Consider the following 15946-nt stretch of genomic DNA (forward strand, 5'->3'; position numbering starts at 1 on the left):
ATTTTATCCTGTGGGGGATAAAGGTGTCTCAGAGAGTACAAGAGACCTGCTTTAAAAGTTGAAAATTAAAAGATGCTTTAGATGTAAATGTATTTTTTTATTAAATCAGAAAAAGAAAAATACAGTATACATGATATCAGTCAGTCATATGCTACTTTGAATTACATTTTAATAGACTCATGGTCCTATTTACTCCTCTGTACACGTATTAAAAAAACGTCCGGTATTTGAATAATCTTCCAAAAATTTTTATTAACTGGGGTTATGGGGAGGGTTTTATCAGGAAACATCCTGAGAACATTAGGAAATTACAGACAGACTTGAGATAAGTGTCAGACAGAACAGATGAAGCAAGCCCCTCAGCCATCTGAGAGGCATTAATAATGTAAGATTGCAGAGACCAAATCTTTGTTAGGGCTACAGGATGCAGGATTAAAATGGAGACCTCAGTGCCCCCTTGTGTTGCAAAGTAAACTTGCAACTTCATTTATTCTGGGTTTTTTTTTTGTTGTTGTTTGTTTGTTTGTTTGTTTGTTTTGAAGTTGTAATGTCACTGAGCTTCAAAAAGCAATTGTTTTCCCAAAGCATTTCAAACCCTCTGCGGTCAATCTTTTCCCTTCTCATCAATAACTTTCAAGGACCCTATTCGAAAAGCAACTCTTCTTCATTCCCTTTTCATTCCCCACACATTCCATTCCAGGAAATTGGCAACCTCCCCCACGGAGCCCATGCTATTCCTCCTCGAAATGTGAACTTAAACAGAGTTTTGTCTCTCCTCTCCAAGTTTAGAGGATGAGCGTGTATTTCCTACAAAGCTTACTTCCTTCCAACAGGCATTCTTCTTCTGCAACTTACTTGCCACTGCCATTTTTCATAACTTACCCAGAATGCATTCCCCCACCTCTCTGCCCACTGCCTGGCAACCATCGAGGTCTTCCCACCTGACTGGTTCACCTGCTAAACCATCTTGACAGCTATTTACTGGAAAAGATTGGACCAGAGACGTAAATAATACACCTCAATATACAACAGCTCAGGCTTAATTTGTAGGCAGAATTTCATTTGATGGTGTTAGAAGAAAACTATGTACATGGAGTGGGCTCGGGGAGGAAATGGAGTAGGGAGAAGACATCTTGCTGGCAGGATAACTTGGTGGGAACTGTAGTGATTTGTTTACTTGGATTTGCCAACCGGTCCGATGGATACAGGGTCTGTTTGCACTTGGGCGTCCAACATCCGCTTTGGTCCCTGGAGAAAAATATAAAGAAGTTGCACCCTAATGAAAGTCTGAAATATCAAGAGCAATGACTGCCATTTATTTTGCACTTACTCCGTGCCAGGTCTCGTGCCAAATAAATATACCTTTTGCATGACTGGTGGATAAAAGAATGGTTTCCAGCCAGATGTTGGAGTGCATTGCCCGGTTCTTTCACTCTCTAGCTCTGTGACAACTTGGAGGAATTACTTCACTCTTTCAAATCAGTTTCTTCATCTTTCCAATGGAGGAGATACAACTTATCTCCGAGGGATGCTCCAAGGTGAAGTGAGTCTCTCCTCTGGCCCCACGAGGCATGGACTTTGGGGATCAGAGGCATTCACGTCACCTCTGTCCTGCCCGCTGTTTCAGGCCTGCACTTCACAGGATGCAACCAGCCAAGCCAAACCCACCCTCATCTGGTCCTCTCGCCAGCCCAGCGAGGCGGGCAGGGATGATTAGCCCAGTTCTACAGATGGGAAAACGGGTTCTAAGAGAAGTCAGGACTGGCTTACGTAGCGTTGCACGGGCCCCCCTGACTTGGAATCCGGACCTCAGATCACCGGCTCTCCAGGCTCCAGCCTGGGTCCTGCCCGCTCTACCCAAGCCCTGGGTGGAATAACTGAGCTAATTGTTCCCAGCCTCGGTTCAGCCTGTGCCCAGTGGAGAGGGCCAAAAATGATAGGTAGGGGACTCTGGGAGAATAAAGAATAGACCCTATCTTCTTTCCAATCTCCGTCGGCTCCCCTGTAAAACCTGCAGATTGACCTGCACGGAATCCTAGCACTACACGAAGGCGTCGGGGACCCGCGGCAGCGGGAGAGATGAGAGCGCCATCAAGTGGGTGGCTCTTGGGCTAGCTGGGGGGAGGGGGCCTACTCCCCCTCCAGTCAGAGCTCCATGTTGATCAAATAGATATGTTTCTACAGACACATTTATGTGCGTATGCACACATACGCACACGCACGTACACCCGTGAAGTTTCTGACGTTTCCTTTGTCAGCCGAGTCCCTCTGCTCAAAAACCAAATGCTTGCAAACAGTGGCACTTGATGAGTTCTAAAGGCTTCCTTCCAGTTCTTTTCAGACGCTGCATGAAATGCCAAGGAGGCTGCTCCCTGTTAGAATCCAGGCAGCATGACGAAGGACTGGGGGGGGGGGGGGCAGAGCCGAGAGGCTCTCACCCGCAGGGCAAAGATCAAGCAGGGATCGGCAGGCAGTGAATTTGGGAACTGACTGGGGCAGCTGGTCTTGGGCAAGGAGAGAGGGAGGCGGCATGTGGACAGAGGGAGAATGAATTGCAGGGAAAGGAGTCCCATGGCGGGTTTAAGGTGAGAGCAATGTGGGCCGATGTCCCACCTTTGCAGGGGGTCAGGCTCCGGTCCACACACAAGGTCCAGCGTATTTGCCGGGGAAATGATAGTGTCCACTATGGAACTCCTGCTTCATGTCAGGTGCTGGACCCCTTAGGGCATACATGCATCTGATTCCCCAGGAACCCTACAGTGGTTGCTGACATTATCACTTCAGCTTTGCACAGGGGAAACTCAAGGCGTGGATGGGGTTAAGTGACTAACCCAAGGCCACAGTAGCTAGGAAGTGGTAGGTCTCGGACTCCAGTGAAGATGTCCGACTTCACAGCACGGGCTCCCAGGCACTGCTCTGTTCTTTCCAACTGTCCTATGTGCTGTTTGGCCATCTCTGGTCTTCTCAGCTCTAGCCCCCTGACACTTGGGCTCTCCCACCTCCGTCGATCAGAGATCACCAATACCCACAGATATTCAGGGACCGGGACAATCAGGAATGATCAACTGGTTTCGGGCAGTTTGCTTCATGTACCTGCCCCATCTCTATCACAACCTGGAGGTTAACTCCAGCCCCCCGGCTGTTCTGGGCACCGTGGGACATTTAGCAACATCCGTGGTCTCTACCCACAACATCCCAATAGCACCTATTCCCAGGGGTGACCATCAAAATGGTCTCTGGACATTGCCAAATGTCCCCTGTGTAGAAAATCACAGGTTCAGAACTACTGGATGAGATCCATCCTGTGAGACCCAGGGATTTTGTGTGAGGAGATATGCAGAGAACACTCCATGAGCCTCTGACCAAAAAATAAAATAAAATAAAACCCAAAAAACAACCAAAAACCACCAAGAAAGTGAGGAACTGACTGGGCCTGTGAGCTCAGAATCTTTCCAAAACAGCACGCTCCCCACGCGGTACGCCACCCCGGGCACTGTGGCTTTGCAGGGAATGGTTCAACCAGAACTTTGGGCAGAAAAAAATGTATAGTCAGTTTGGAAATGTCTAGAAAAGTGTGATGAGGGTTTTTACGCTCCTCTCCAAGGAACTGGAGCAGAGAATGGAGACACGTTTTCCTACAAAACCACTCAAAGCACGATCAGTCTTTTAGCTCCCCCCTCCCCTCCGCTTTGATGGTCGGTCTCCAGTCTTCATCAACTCTTAAGAACCGGAGAAGCCTTTACACCGGAGGCTTGGGAGTAGGAGAGGGGCTCTGTTCCAGGGCTTCCCGTTTCCAAACAGCCTCAAACCATGACTTCTAGCACTATCTCACACTGAGATTCTGTACCCATACCCAGACACACTGGCCAGAGGGAAATATGATGGCATTCATCCATAAAATAAGCATGGGGCCTGAGAGTCTGCATTACTAACAGGTTCCCACAGATGCTGTTTGGAGACCAAACTTGGGCCCAGGGCAACCATCGTACTCCCCCACCTCCATCGATCAGAGGTCACCAATACCTACAGATGTTCAGCAACCGGGACAATCAGGAATGATCAATCGCTTTAAGGCAGTTTGCTTCAGGTACCTCTCCCATCATTATCACCACCTGAAGGTCAACCCCTGTTAACTCCAGCCCCATGGCTACTGTCAGTGTGATTTCCTTGTCCTGCCCCATGGGCTCGAGCCACATTCCCGTGAGTCCTAGGTATGACTTCACCTGTTTCTCCTCCTAGTGGATGCTTGACCACCTTGCTTATCTTTTGATTAATGACCTTCAGACTCTCCTCATTTGCCAGGATTTACATTATCCCAAATATAAGAAAACATTTACTAGTGCCATATTTTCTCCATCCATTCCTTCATTCATTCAACAAACCCTTCTCGGGTGTCTACTATGCTCTAGCCACCATGATGGGGAGGACAGCACGTCTGCCCACGACAGTGTGGTCACTGCCCTCCAGTCTCGGGGAGGAGACAGAGAAGAACCAAACAGACACACACAAAATAACCCAGAGCTTAATTAATTATGGAATGTCTGGCCTCCGCTCACCCTGGACTAGGCCTCTCTGGGAGGAAGGAGCTAATTTTTAGTCACCTCCGTATCCCCACCACCCAAGGTCAGGTTCAGAGCAGTTTCCTGATTTAAACATCTCAAGGCTCCCTTTGACCACAGGTGAATCCTGATGCTCCTTATCACCACCCGTTCCTGCCACCTTGCCTCTGTGCTCCTATGCCTTCTTCTGGCAAGACTGAATTTCACTTCTCTGCTGTCTCTCCATTGCCTGGAACACACTGGTTCTTCAGGCCTCCCCTTGCTTCCTCCTCCACAGGCTAATCTGAGGCCCCATCTTAGAGGTCATCTCCTCCGAGAAGCCTTCCTTGACACTCCTTTCAAGCCCCCCGGGGCAGGGGGAGGGTCACATCCTCACACTCAGGCTCCCCCGTGCCTGCCTCCTGCCTCCCTGCTCTTCACCCGCTCAGTGTCCCTGCCCCCAGCCATCGGCACCGGAGCGTCCGGCTGAACGGTGATGCCTCTGTCCAGCCTGCTCTCTGAGCCCAGCACAGCGCCTGGCCTACGGCAGGTGCTCCAGCCATATTTCTTTGACAAAGGTCCAGGCCAGTCCCACCTTGAAGGCGGGAACCACACTCCTGGCCCAAGATCCTAGAAAGAGGTGATGAATGATCCACCTACCAGGCCCTTAAAGAAGCCCCCGAGGGACTGTCGCCGCTTCTCCTGTCTCTTTTGGGCCTTGTCCCCGTTCTGCACCGAGTTCGCCTCCCCCGCGGCCGGCTCCACACACTGGACCAGTTCTTTGGCTTCCTGCTTGTTGCTCTTCTGCTTGTTCCCTTCAGCCACCACCTTCTTGTCCTTGGAGGAGCTCTCTTTGCCCTTCTGGTCTGCTCCTGCCGGCTCCGGCTCTGGGGATGTGATCGCCTTCTCTGGTGAGTCTGGCCTCTACAGCAAGTTCAAACAAAATTCATGTTTAGGAGCTATCAGACAATGCTCAATAGCAGGGAAATAAGTATGTCAGAACAGAGGTGTTCAAGTGTTGGATGGGGTCTACGTGTTCATGAGTCCTGGGTGAAATTGAAAAAAAAAAATAAGAAAAAGGTACAAATACTTACGATGATTCAAGGTCACAGTAGAAGATATTATTTGTTTATCTAAAAACTTATTTATGCTTTCCTAGCAAGCATTCTTCTCTCCTTCTTCTGGGACTAGAACCTGGGTTTTCCTTGGAGAACCACCCTTTTCTCTCCTTTATTCACCGTGGTCCAGACAAATTAATTCCGCCCCTGGACAAAGGCACAGGACTCAGGCCTGGTCAATCAGAGTTGTGCAGGTGATCGGGCTGCTGTGATTGGTTCAGGATGGCTGAACGCAGATAAGAACTGAGCTAATCTCAGAACCTTGCTAAATCAACCGAGAGAGAGGTCTATCCACTCTCCATTGGATTCCAAACTGTGAAGATAAAAGCCTGGAGCTTCCAGAGCCAGTGCCATTTCCAGGAAAAATCTGCTTGAAGAGGAAGCCAATAGAGAGAAAAGCAGAGCTGAGAGATGAAGAGAGATAGGGGGAGAAAGAACCCGGGTGCTGATGGCCTCACATATGCCTCTGGATCTAGCTGTTCCTGAAACCCTTCTGTGCTTAAGCCAGCTTTGAGAGGGTTTCTCCCACTTAAAATCACATGTGACTCTTTTCTTGGGGATGCCTATTCTTTTTTTCATGGTTATGTCTACCTTAGTTTCTGGTGTGAAACTGTTCTTTCGTTTATAAAACAGTGGAGAGAGAAGATAAGTGTTTTAAGTTTTGAATGTACATCTTTCACGCTGAAGAGAAATTTTTGCAATCCTACTTGGTTCCTACGGTTTGGAAGCATGAAGCTGTAAAATCCAAAATTCTAGAAAATGCTAGGTAAATTACAGATAACAAAATATCTGTAAAGCAAAAGCCTTTTCTCCATAATTTACTTGAACTGAAATTACTATAGGGGTCAGACAGAGGAAAGAAAAACATGACAGAGGGCAGGGGTAAGAATAATCACATAGAGACCTTATTTCCCCATTTGGGAAAGCAATGTAAGAAATATTTCTCTAGTGTAAGAAAAACACCAGTTCAAGCAACACTGGCTTGATGTTGGGGAGAAAATTGCAGTGGCGGGAAGGATTGTGGTGAATTGCCACATGCCCTGTTCAAAGGGGCAACAGCTGCTCAGACGCAACCAAGATACTACGTAGGATTGCAGCCCCAGTGCTGTCAAGTCTTCTATTTCTCGCATAGAAATTTGAAAACAGCCACAACACCAGCACCCCCGTAGGCCACATTTGACCCGCTGAATATATGTTTACAACTTCTGATTTGTAAAAGTGATAGATTGTTCCCAAGTGAAAAAGTTCTTGGACAAAGTTGCAGTTTGACGGAGAAAGCGATAAGCAGAGAACTGTCATTTCTCATCAGTATCAATATACCCCTTAGAAACAAACAAGAAGACAGAAGACGCCCCGGTCCCGGAAGCCTCCTGAGGGCAGAATTCCTTGGAGAAAGGAAACATCCAACACTGAGTCACTCCAAGAAGCTCTCCTGCCACCACCCACTCTGATTATTTCCGTCGGACCCCGGCTGCCGAAGCTGTAGCAAATGCGAAGTAAGATACAGATGCCCAAATGCAACAGAGAGCCGAGAGCAGATACGCCTGTACAGTGGGACAGAAACTCCCACCACAAGGCTCTTCAGAAAGACCACAGACCATTTGAACACCGTGGTGACTGTTTTTGTTGCACAGAAGATGGTAAGATCCAGTCATTGGCTAAGGGTTTCGTGTTTGGAGTCAAAAGAACAGGGTGTGGTCCTGGTTCCATCACACCCTTGCTGTAGGACCTGGAAGGAATCATTGGCTCTCTCAGCTTCCTCATCTGTGTGGGAGCAACAAAAGACATCATACCTCATGGTGGTCTGAGGATTAAAGCCTGTACCACAGGGTGTCTGGCCATGGAAAAGGCCAAACATCAAGGGACCAGTCTTCTTGTTTGGTCTGGGAGAGAGGGGGTTCCAAGACATGCAACTTAATTTTAAAACCACAAAGTCTCAGGCAAACTGGGGAGAGTCGGTCAGCCTGACCCGACACTGCCTGCAGAGATTCTTTCTGAGAGATTCTGTCTGTGTGGCTCTGAGAGCCAGGTACGGACCAAGGACTCACGACATACTTGTTAAATCGAGTGTCCCTGTGCCTCTCCGACCTGGTCTCTTATTCGTCTCCCCTCTGTTCCTTCTGCTCTAGACACATGGCCTCCTCTTCTTCCTCAAACAAGCTTATTCTCAAAAAAAAGGGACTTCACGTTCGCTGTAACTTCTGCTCGGTATGTTCGGAGGGTTTGACAGGATTGCTGTTTCTTTGCTGTCAAGTCTCAGCTCAGATGTCGCCTCCTTGGAGACGCAGTTCCTGTTTAGACGGTCTAAAGAAGCCCGACCCCTCTCTGACAAAACACTGCTGTGTTTTCTTTATGTTTGCCTTAATCTTGGGGATTTCTTGGCTCACTTGAGAGCGTTCCGCCGGCCTCTCTCTGCTGCAAGGGGAGCTCCAGAGAACAAAACTCTTCTGTCTTCCATGGCTTTATTCCCAGCACCTCGTCTGACACATAGTAAGTCTCCACCAACATGGGTTGAATGAATGGCCAGCAAATCGCCTTCCAGATGTTTCTACACTATTTCCCTCAGCAAATCACTGTGAGGTGGGGAGTGAGAAGTGCCCACACATCAATAGCTTTCACAGGACATTGATTTTTTTTTTTTCCAGGAGGGCAGCTTTCAGTGGATCAGGTCCATTTACCACAGGGTTACGCCATGCTATTAGGCTTAAATGTTCTTCTTAATGGCTTAGAAACTAACTTCTGAAAATAACAGATGGCTGGTTCCTTATATTCAGAGTAAGCTAAGAATCTAAAACTGTGTGATGATGGCTTTGTCATTAAACGTAGATGATTTAAAATCTTTGCTTGGGATTTGACTCTCTCAGAATTTATAACAGAAATTATTCTCATCCAAATCATCGGAGTGTATCCTCCCCTAGAACCCAGTGATGCTGGCAGGAAGTTGGAGGACAAGGTCATGGGAACATCCCATTTGATTCAGACCTTGGAAGCATACCTAGACCAGGAGGTGCCTGAGGCTTCTTCTTCTGGAATCATCAATCAAGACTTTTATAATCCTGAGAGGGCAAATTGGAAAGGAACAGAGAATGTCTCTTCCCACCCCCAAAATTCAAATAAGCACTTATCATCTCTCCAAGATTACACATCTGTCTCCTCAAGTCCAGATCCAGGGCCCTTTAATGGATTCTCAGAACACTCCTAGGTGAGTGTAAATAGAATGAGGTTTCTAGCTCACTCCAATTTTCACTGACTTCACTTACATTTTAGAATTGCTAAGATGATTGGCATCACTGCTTCACATCAAGATCCTAGACAAAATGTACAATTATATCTAAATGTTTCACATTGAATAAACTAAATTTATCATATTTCCAAGGTAGTTAACTTCAGGATTTTTTGTTCCAAAGTGGTCTAGAGAATGACTTTGGGGGCAGGTATAGTCATAAATTGAAAAAGAAAAACAAAAATAATTTGAATCTAGCAAAAAGCAATATATTCCCTGTTGAAATATATGGGCTAATCCAATTATTATGGAAACAGAAATATCATACATTATTTATAGTCATTGCTGTCCATTTGTGTGTGTGTGGTATGAACAGTACACTAGGGTGGTAATTTCCTATCAGTGGCATAATAGTAATAGTAACAAAATAATAGCAACTGGTATGGCTTCATATGTTGAAGACCTAACCCCCAGTGTCAAAGTATTTGGAGTAAGAAAGTGATTAAGGTTAATTGAGGTCATAAGGATGGGGCCCTCATCCAATAGGATTAGTGTCCTTGTAAGAGCTGCCATGTGAGGACACAGCAGAAAACAGCTGTTGGAAGGCAGGAAGAGAGTTCTCCTCACCAAGAACCATGCTAGCATCCTGACCTTGGATTTTCCAGCCTCCAAAACTGTGAGAAAATAAATTTCTGTTGTTAAACCACTGAGTCTATGGTAGTTTGTATGGCAGCCCATTGCAGCTTCACGTAACGACTAACATTTATTGAGTCCCTGGTACTAGGACTGTTCCAGGGACTTTACGTGTGTTGACTCATCTAGGCATGACAATGCCACGAGGCAGTACTTTTCCTAGCTCCATTGTAGAGAGGAGGAAACTGAGGCATGGAGAGATTTGGTAAGTTGTTTTTAGTCACACAGCTAAAGAGTAGCGGAGCCAGGGTTTGAACGCAGGCAGTCTTGAGCCTGCAGCTTGTGCTCTTAACCAGCCCTCTGCATTGCAAATATTAGTAGAAGAATATTTGAGGACATTTTTGTGAAGGTGTATTTCTAAGTTAAGAAAGAGTGCAGGTTATAAAATAGGGTGTTGAGCATGAGATGATCCCATTTTAAAAAAAGGATATGTGTAGTTCTAAAAATGTCATAGCTATGTTTCTTTAGAGTGGAGAAAATAATGGGAAAAAAAACCCCACATGATCCCATGTCTTTCACCAACTTTTTTTCAAGAAAGAGCTCCTGCTCTATGCCAGGCACTATGCAATGTGATAGAAAAATAAAAGAGGCTCCTCCCTTGCTCCACAGATGCTCCAAACACAGAAAGGAACAGGTAGAGGAGACATAACTAATAGACAAATGACTTATTACAATGTGTGATAAATTCCATGAAGTGAAAGAACAAGATGCAATGATGATGGGCAGAAATAGAACATCTCCTTGAGGAGGTGACATTTAGGCCAAGACTTGAAGGACAGGAAGGGATTTGCCATGTGGAGAAGACAGAAAAGCATGTGTTAAATGAAATAGCCAAGAAACTCTAGCTTGTTCGTGCATGTGTCCGCAGAGCCCAAGATAGTGCCTGGTATACAGCAGATGCTTAACCTAGAGATGGTAAATGAGTTGTCTGTGGCTGAGAATTGCATTGGCAACTAGGCTGGAAAGAAGTGAGAACATGCAAACTAAACCCACCACCGAACAGAGTTGACGGGTCACTTACTTGATAGCTGGAGTCTTTCCCATTTATTTCTTCTGAGTGGGTGATCCCTCCATCCCCTTTCACTGACTAAAATAACAAACAGACAATGGCCTTTCAGCTACCACGAGCACAGCAACATGGGGAATGCAAGGGGAGTTCTGAAATGGATGACCTCATTCATTCACGATTGAGATTCGGGGTCAAGACAAATGGAAGACCAGCTAGAAATGTACTACTCATGAGATACACAATTTCCATGTGGCTTGTAACCAGAGTCTGATTATATTCAAGTGTTGGTTTTCCCCAAATAACAACAACAACGGAAGTCTTAAACCCTGGGATTAGGTAATTCTGGGATAAAGAAATGATGACCAAAATGCTGATGTTGGAACCAAGAGGTGGTGGGTCATGTTGAGTGAACGAACGATTAAACCGTTGGTAGCCTTCTATTGGTAACATTTAGGTGGTGGATGTTTCCTTGTATTTTTTTTTTCCCTCGCAGAGAGGTGGGGTTTATTGAATATCCTACTTTCCATTTTTAGTGACTGCTGTGGCCTGTGGCATCAGTGATAGGGCTGGATGGGTTGAATTCACAGCTTTGGCTCCTGAAAGCACACACTCAGTGAAGGGTTCTCAAACTGTGATCCCAGGGCCACAGCCTCAGCATCACTTTGGAGTTTGTTAGAAATACCAATTCTTGAGAACCACACCAGATCTACTGAGTCAGAAACTCTCGGGGTTGGGTGGGGGGATGAGCAACAAGCCCTCCGAGTGGTTCTGAAGCATGCTTGAATTTGAGCATCACTTTTTAAAGCTAATTGGCATAGACAAATGCAGACCAATACCGGGCCTGCTGTCTCAGCTGTGGATTCAGTAATGCTCTATGCCCGACGCTTGATAAAGTACCTAAGAAATCTGGTAATGAATTGCCTAGTTCTTATCAACAATGTTGCCTGGGGTTTAATTCCCACATATCTGGTCATTGCTTATCATCTCCTCCTCCCCTGCTGGAGGAGGGGAGTGTGGGAAATGGGGGTAAGCAATGTGGGGCAAACAGGAAGACTTCAGCTCCCACTGTTAGGATCTTAGCTGTTCTGTCAGCAGATGGCAAGAAACTGTAACACCTGCATCAAGAATAGGTAAAAACATCAAAGGCACTCAAATAATTTTTTGACTAATTAATATTATATGTCTCTGTAACCTGAGGTGTGGTGCTCATATTAGTAATGATAATGAAAATTATTATTCGTGAAATCTAACTCTTAGTGGAGTGCTTACTAAAGGTCAGGCAGTGTGCCAAATGAGATAATAACCCTCACTAGTTCATTTATTCATCATGCAGAACCTTAAGATGGAGGAATAATTTTATTTGCCTCATTTTACAGGCAAGAAAATGGAAGCTCAGAGAAACCAGCATGGGTCATGGAACTAGCAGGTTAGCGAGCAAGGATTTGACACCAGGCAATGACTCCATATCCCATACTCTTAACCACCTCTTGGTACTGTCCCTCCAAGGTAGGAGCCACCATTCAATGAACACATTTTTTATTAAGCATCTACTATGAAGCCCCCTAATTCGGAAAGATAATAAGGGCTTGGAAAAGATGGAGACTGATAAATCTCAAATAGGGAGGAACATGCCCATCCTCAGAGGTCAACCATGCTCATCTTTAAATACTACTTGGTGCCACTAAGATTCCGAAATCTTGACCAGGACTGTCAATGGTTTAACACAGTATGGCAATTTCTAGGTCTTGTCCTGCCTCAGAAACCACCTTTACAGAGCTTGACATAAGGTAGAACCTTGATACATGCTTCTTGATTGGTTAGGAATGGAAGAAATCTTTCTTCAGCCCGAACCCCTGGTGTCTGGAAGTTCCATGTGCCTTTCTTAGGGACATCACTGTCATGGGTTTCACCAAGGTGTTCAGCCCAGAGGCAAATAAGGATCTGTTTGTCCTCTACATATACTTTAGATCTGTTTGGATGGAAAGCGGTTTTGTCTTCCTCTGGGTCTTCTGCATTGTTCTACAGGGGCCAGTCTTGCTTGAGAACATTTAGAAAAAGAAATGGACTCTCTCGGTTATTATTTCTCTCCCTGTAACCAGCTCTGTCAGCCTCCTCATTGCATTCAAAGGTTTTGCCATTTTGGGATTTCACTGGCCTCCAGAATTCAAGCTGTCATTAAGAGCCCTTCCTACCCAAACACATTCCCTAGTGTCCTTTAGAATATGGCATCACATCCTCATTAGCTGGCCTTTGGGGAATGCTGAATGGCAAAACCAGCCAAACAAACAAAATGGCTTTTTAAGCAAAACCTCAGTGGAGATCAGGAGGCAGGCGTGGCCCCTGGTGCCACCTTCCTGCCCAAGAGAGAGAGAGATTTTTTAACTTCCCTCTAGCGGTTTCAATTCGATATCTGTTAGGTCCTCTGCCAGTTTAAGGTTTAAATCTGCTTTCTTCCCCTCCCTGTCTTTGCTAGCCCTTGGAGGAGAATTTGGATTGAATCCAAAGTCTTTCTTGGCAGCAGTGGATCTAGGTTAGCATCCGGAAAACAGCCCCTCCGGCTGTTAGGGAGATCATTGCAAAGAAGTTCAACTTCTTCTTCTTTAAAAAAGAGACTATCTCAAGCTTTTTATGATTTTCCTCTGTTATTCATTTTGAGGCATAAAAAGCTGTATATATGCCAAGGTGACTACATGCTGAGTTTAGACTAAGGGTCTTACCAAGTTCCTCCCTCCCTTCCTCTCTGTTTTCTTTCTATCATTCTTTCCTCTTTGCTGAGTCCTCTTTTAGAGACCAATTCAAATAGTTCATGTTGGGCTCTGTATTCAAAGGACCATAACCACAGAAGCTCATTTTCTCCAGCTGTCAAAAATAGAGTTAATGTTTAAAGAACCCAGATTTTTTTCAGGGACTATCCAATACTTTAAAGAACAGTTCAAAGACTACCAAGTAATTTCCGAGATTTTCTAGTTCATTACTGATCAACTTTCTTCCAGGGGTTTATTTTTAGTCACGAAAGCCAAAGGTGAAGCGTCTCAGGGCATCCACCCTGCAGTGTTGGGATGGCACCTGGTTGTGACATCCAAGCTTTGCCTATTAATAAAGTCATTTTTATTTCTTTCATCGTGTCACGCATTCTAATAGCTTGATACTCTGAGGAGCATTTGAATCCTCTCCAACGTGTATCACTTAGATATTCAAAGTTCTAGTGGAAATGTTTGGTGGGCAGTTTGCATTTCTTTGAAAGGAGTGCAAGTGTATTTTTGGTAGAGATCTAATTCAACCAAAGTTGAGATTTAAAAGAAGAATTGGGAAGATATTTTAATTTATTATGTGGGATTGTTTACTAGGTCAGCCTCATTGTTACACAAATCCAAGGAACTGGACCTGCTAGAAATTTCCAGAATCAACAAAGGCCATGAGTCCCCACCTTCGTGTTTTACCAAGATGCTCACTTGAAACAGAACTGGACAATCAGACAAATTACACAACCAAGGCAAATCTCAGTTTAGTGACAAACATATTCAGAAAACGTACATCCGAGCTTTTTGTAAGTCATGTATTAATTCTCCTCTCTCTTGCCTTGTTGTAATTTCAGGTGATTTCAGATGAGCGCAGAAAACACTATGAGGAGAATCACAACAATGGAACTATGGCTGTTCTTTCTCCATGTACTCTCAAAGAAAATCAGCTGCCAGGAGCACAGAAAGTCACAATCACATCCAAGTACAGGGGGTGAGCTTTAGAATCAACAAACACCTGAGTTTGAGTTCTGGCGCTGCCGTTTTCCAGCTCTGTGACCCTGACCGAATTGCTTAAACACACTGAGTCTTCATGCCCTTCTCTGCACGGTGGGGCAGGAATGTGTTGCATGGAGTTTTTAGGTTAATAAATGAGCTAAGGCACGCACAGTGCTAGCATGGTGCTGGCCAGGCCACTGGCACATGATACATACACAAGTATCTATTATCATCATTACTATAATTATTAACCGAGAGTGCCAAGTGACCACAGAATCTCCTGTAAGGGTAGAAAGGAACGCAGGCTGCTGTGGAGATAGGAATTGCCCAGAGAAACACTACTTTCAGAAACCTCGCGAAGCACAACTCTGTTTTCATAATCAGGACTTGGGGCAGAATGGGAGATCAAGAACTTGAGCTGGAAGACTCCTGTTTTTGTTTTTTTGTTTCACAGTCACCATTACAAACCATCCTCCTTTTTCCTCCAGATGGTCAATTTCAACAGGTTTTATTAGATTTATAGGTTGAAGGTAAGCAATGGAAGACTGTGATTTCCTGGCTGTATCCTCATTTGGATCTTATATGTGCTCAATATTAAAGCTCACAGTCCCTGTCTGTGCCTGAGAACATGATTCCAACAAAGAGCTTCCTACAAAATGAATGGTCTAAAGAAAGACAGCAGCAGGATTAAATGAAACAGTAGGTGACAAGGGTTCGGAGGAGGAAAGCACTTTTCAAGTACAGGGTGTTATTAATATTGATAGATTATAAATCTATATCTCTATATTCCCATCTACCACTGTATGGTTTCATCCACCTACCTGGTTTGTGGGCACATGAATAGAGTTCTCCACCCACTCACTTTATAAAAATATACTGGCACTTCAAATATCCAATATCTTGACATACACTTGAATTAATACCTATAAGAATCTTTTTCTATTTAGGGCATGACAGATGTCTTAGCTACTCTTTGCAATTATTTTGAAAATCTGTAGGAGCCCATAGGAGTTTTGTGAAGTGATAGAACTACCTGTGTTGGGTGCAGTGCAAGGACTTAGGGAACTCTATTTATTTTTCCTGAAATAAGATTATTTAAAAAATGATATTCTTTCCATTTCTATTTTTATGAGAGGTTAATTTCTGGAAAGAAAAAGATCTCTTTAGAAATAACCTGGGCAATGCATTTATTTTTTTTAAATATGCAACCCTGAGTCACAGTGCCATGGGACAGCAAAATGTTTTCCGAGAGAAATTTAAGGGAGGCCAAGGTGAGGAGGTAGAAAATCAAAAATGATTTGATGAATGGAGACATTGATTGAAAAACAAGGGTGACACATTTACAACGGAGCTTCCTCTTTTATTAAATCAATTATTTTAAAAATAACTTATATTTTTCTAACAATATCTAAAATCAGTTTGAAACGTTCACTTATTTGGCTCAAAAAATAAAAAATGAAAAGCTCGGTGATAAGTCAGATGTTGTCTTGATTTTCAAGCCCTGAGAGGAAGGGTTGGTTTGGTTTGGTTTTCTCCCACATAAATCTGGACTTTAAATTAGTTTGGAAGTCAGGCAATGTTAGCTCAAAGTGTTTCCTGAAATGATTGCTGAAGCCAACTTCCAGGAG

General features: G+C 44.6%; 1 protein-coding gene across 9 annotated transcripts in view; it reads right to left on the reverse strand.

The window, feature by feature from the left end:
• Positions 1–505: 505 nt before the first annotated feature.
• The window catches only part of BCAS1 (brain enriched myelin associated protein 1), a 94469-nt gene continuing 79028 nt past the window's right edge, over positions 506–15946 (reverse strand). For 5 of the 9 annotated variants that reach the window (XM_027621401.2, XM_027621402.2, XM_027621405.2 and 2 more), the window contains 3 exons: positions 10594–10659; positions 5199–5462; positions 506–1248 (listed from right to left, as the gene is read on the reverse strand). In XM_027621401.2, the coding sequence (XP_027477202.1) occupies positions 1174–1248; positions 5199–5462; positions 10594–10659 (405 nt within the window). In that variant the 3' untranslated portion in view covers positions 506–1173. The remainder of the gene's footprint in view (positions 1249–5198; positions 5463–10593; positions 10660–15946) is intronic. The other 4 variants (XM_027621410.2, XM_027621409.2, XM_027621408.2 and 1 more) reach the window with 1 other exon arrangement.

This window comes from Zalophus californianus, chromosome 8 (genome assembly GCF_009762305.2).
Source record: "Zalophus californianus isolate mZalCal1 chromosome 8, mZalCal1.pri.v2, whole genome shotgun sequence".
NCBI lineage: Eukaryota > Metazoa > Chordata > Mammalia > Carnivora > Otariidae > Zalophus > Zalophus californianus.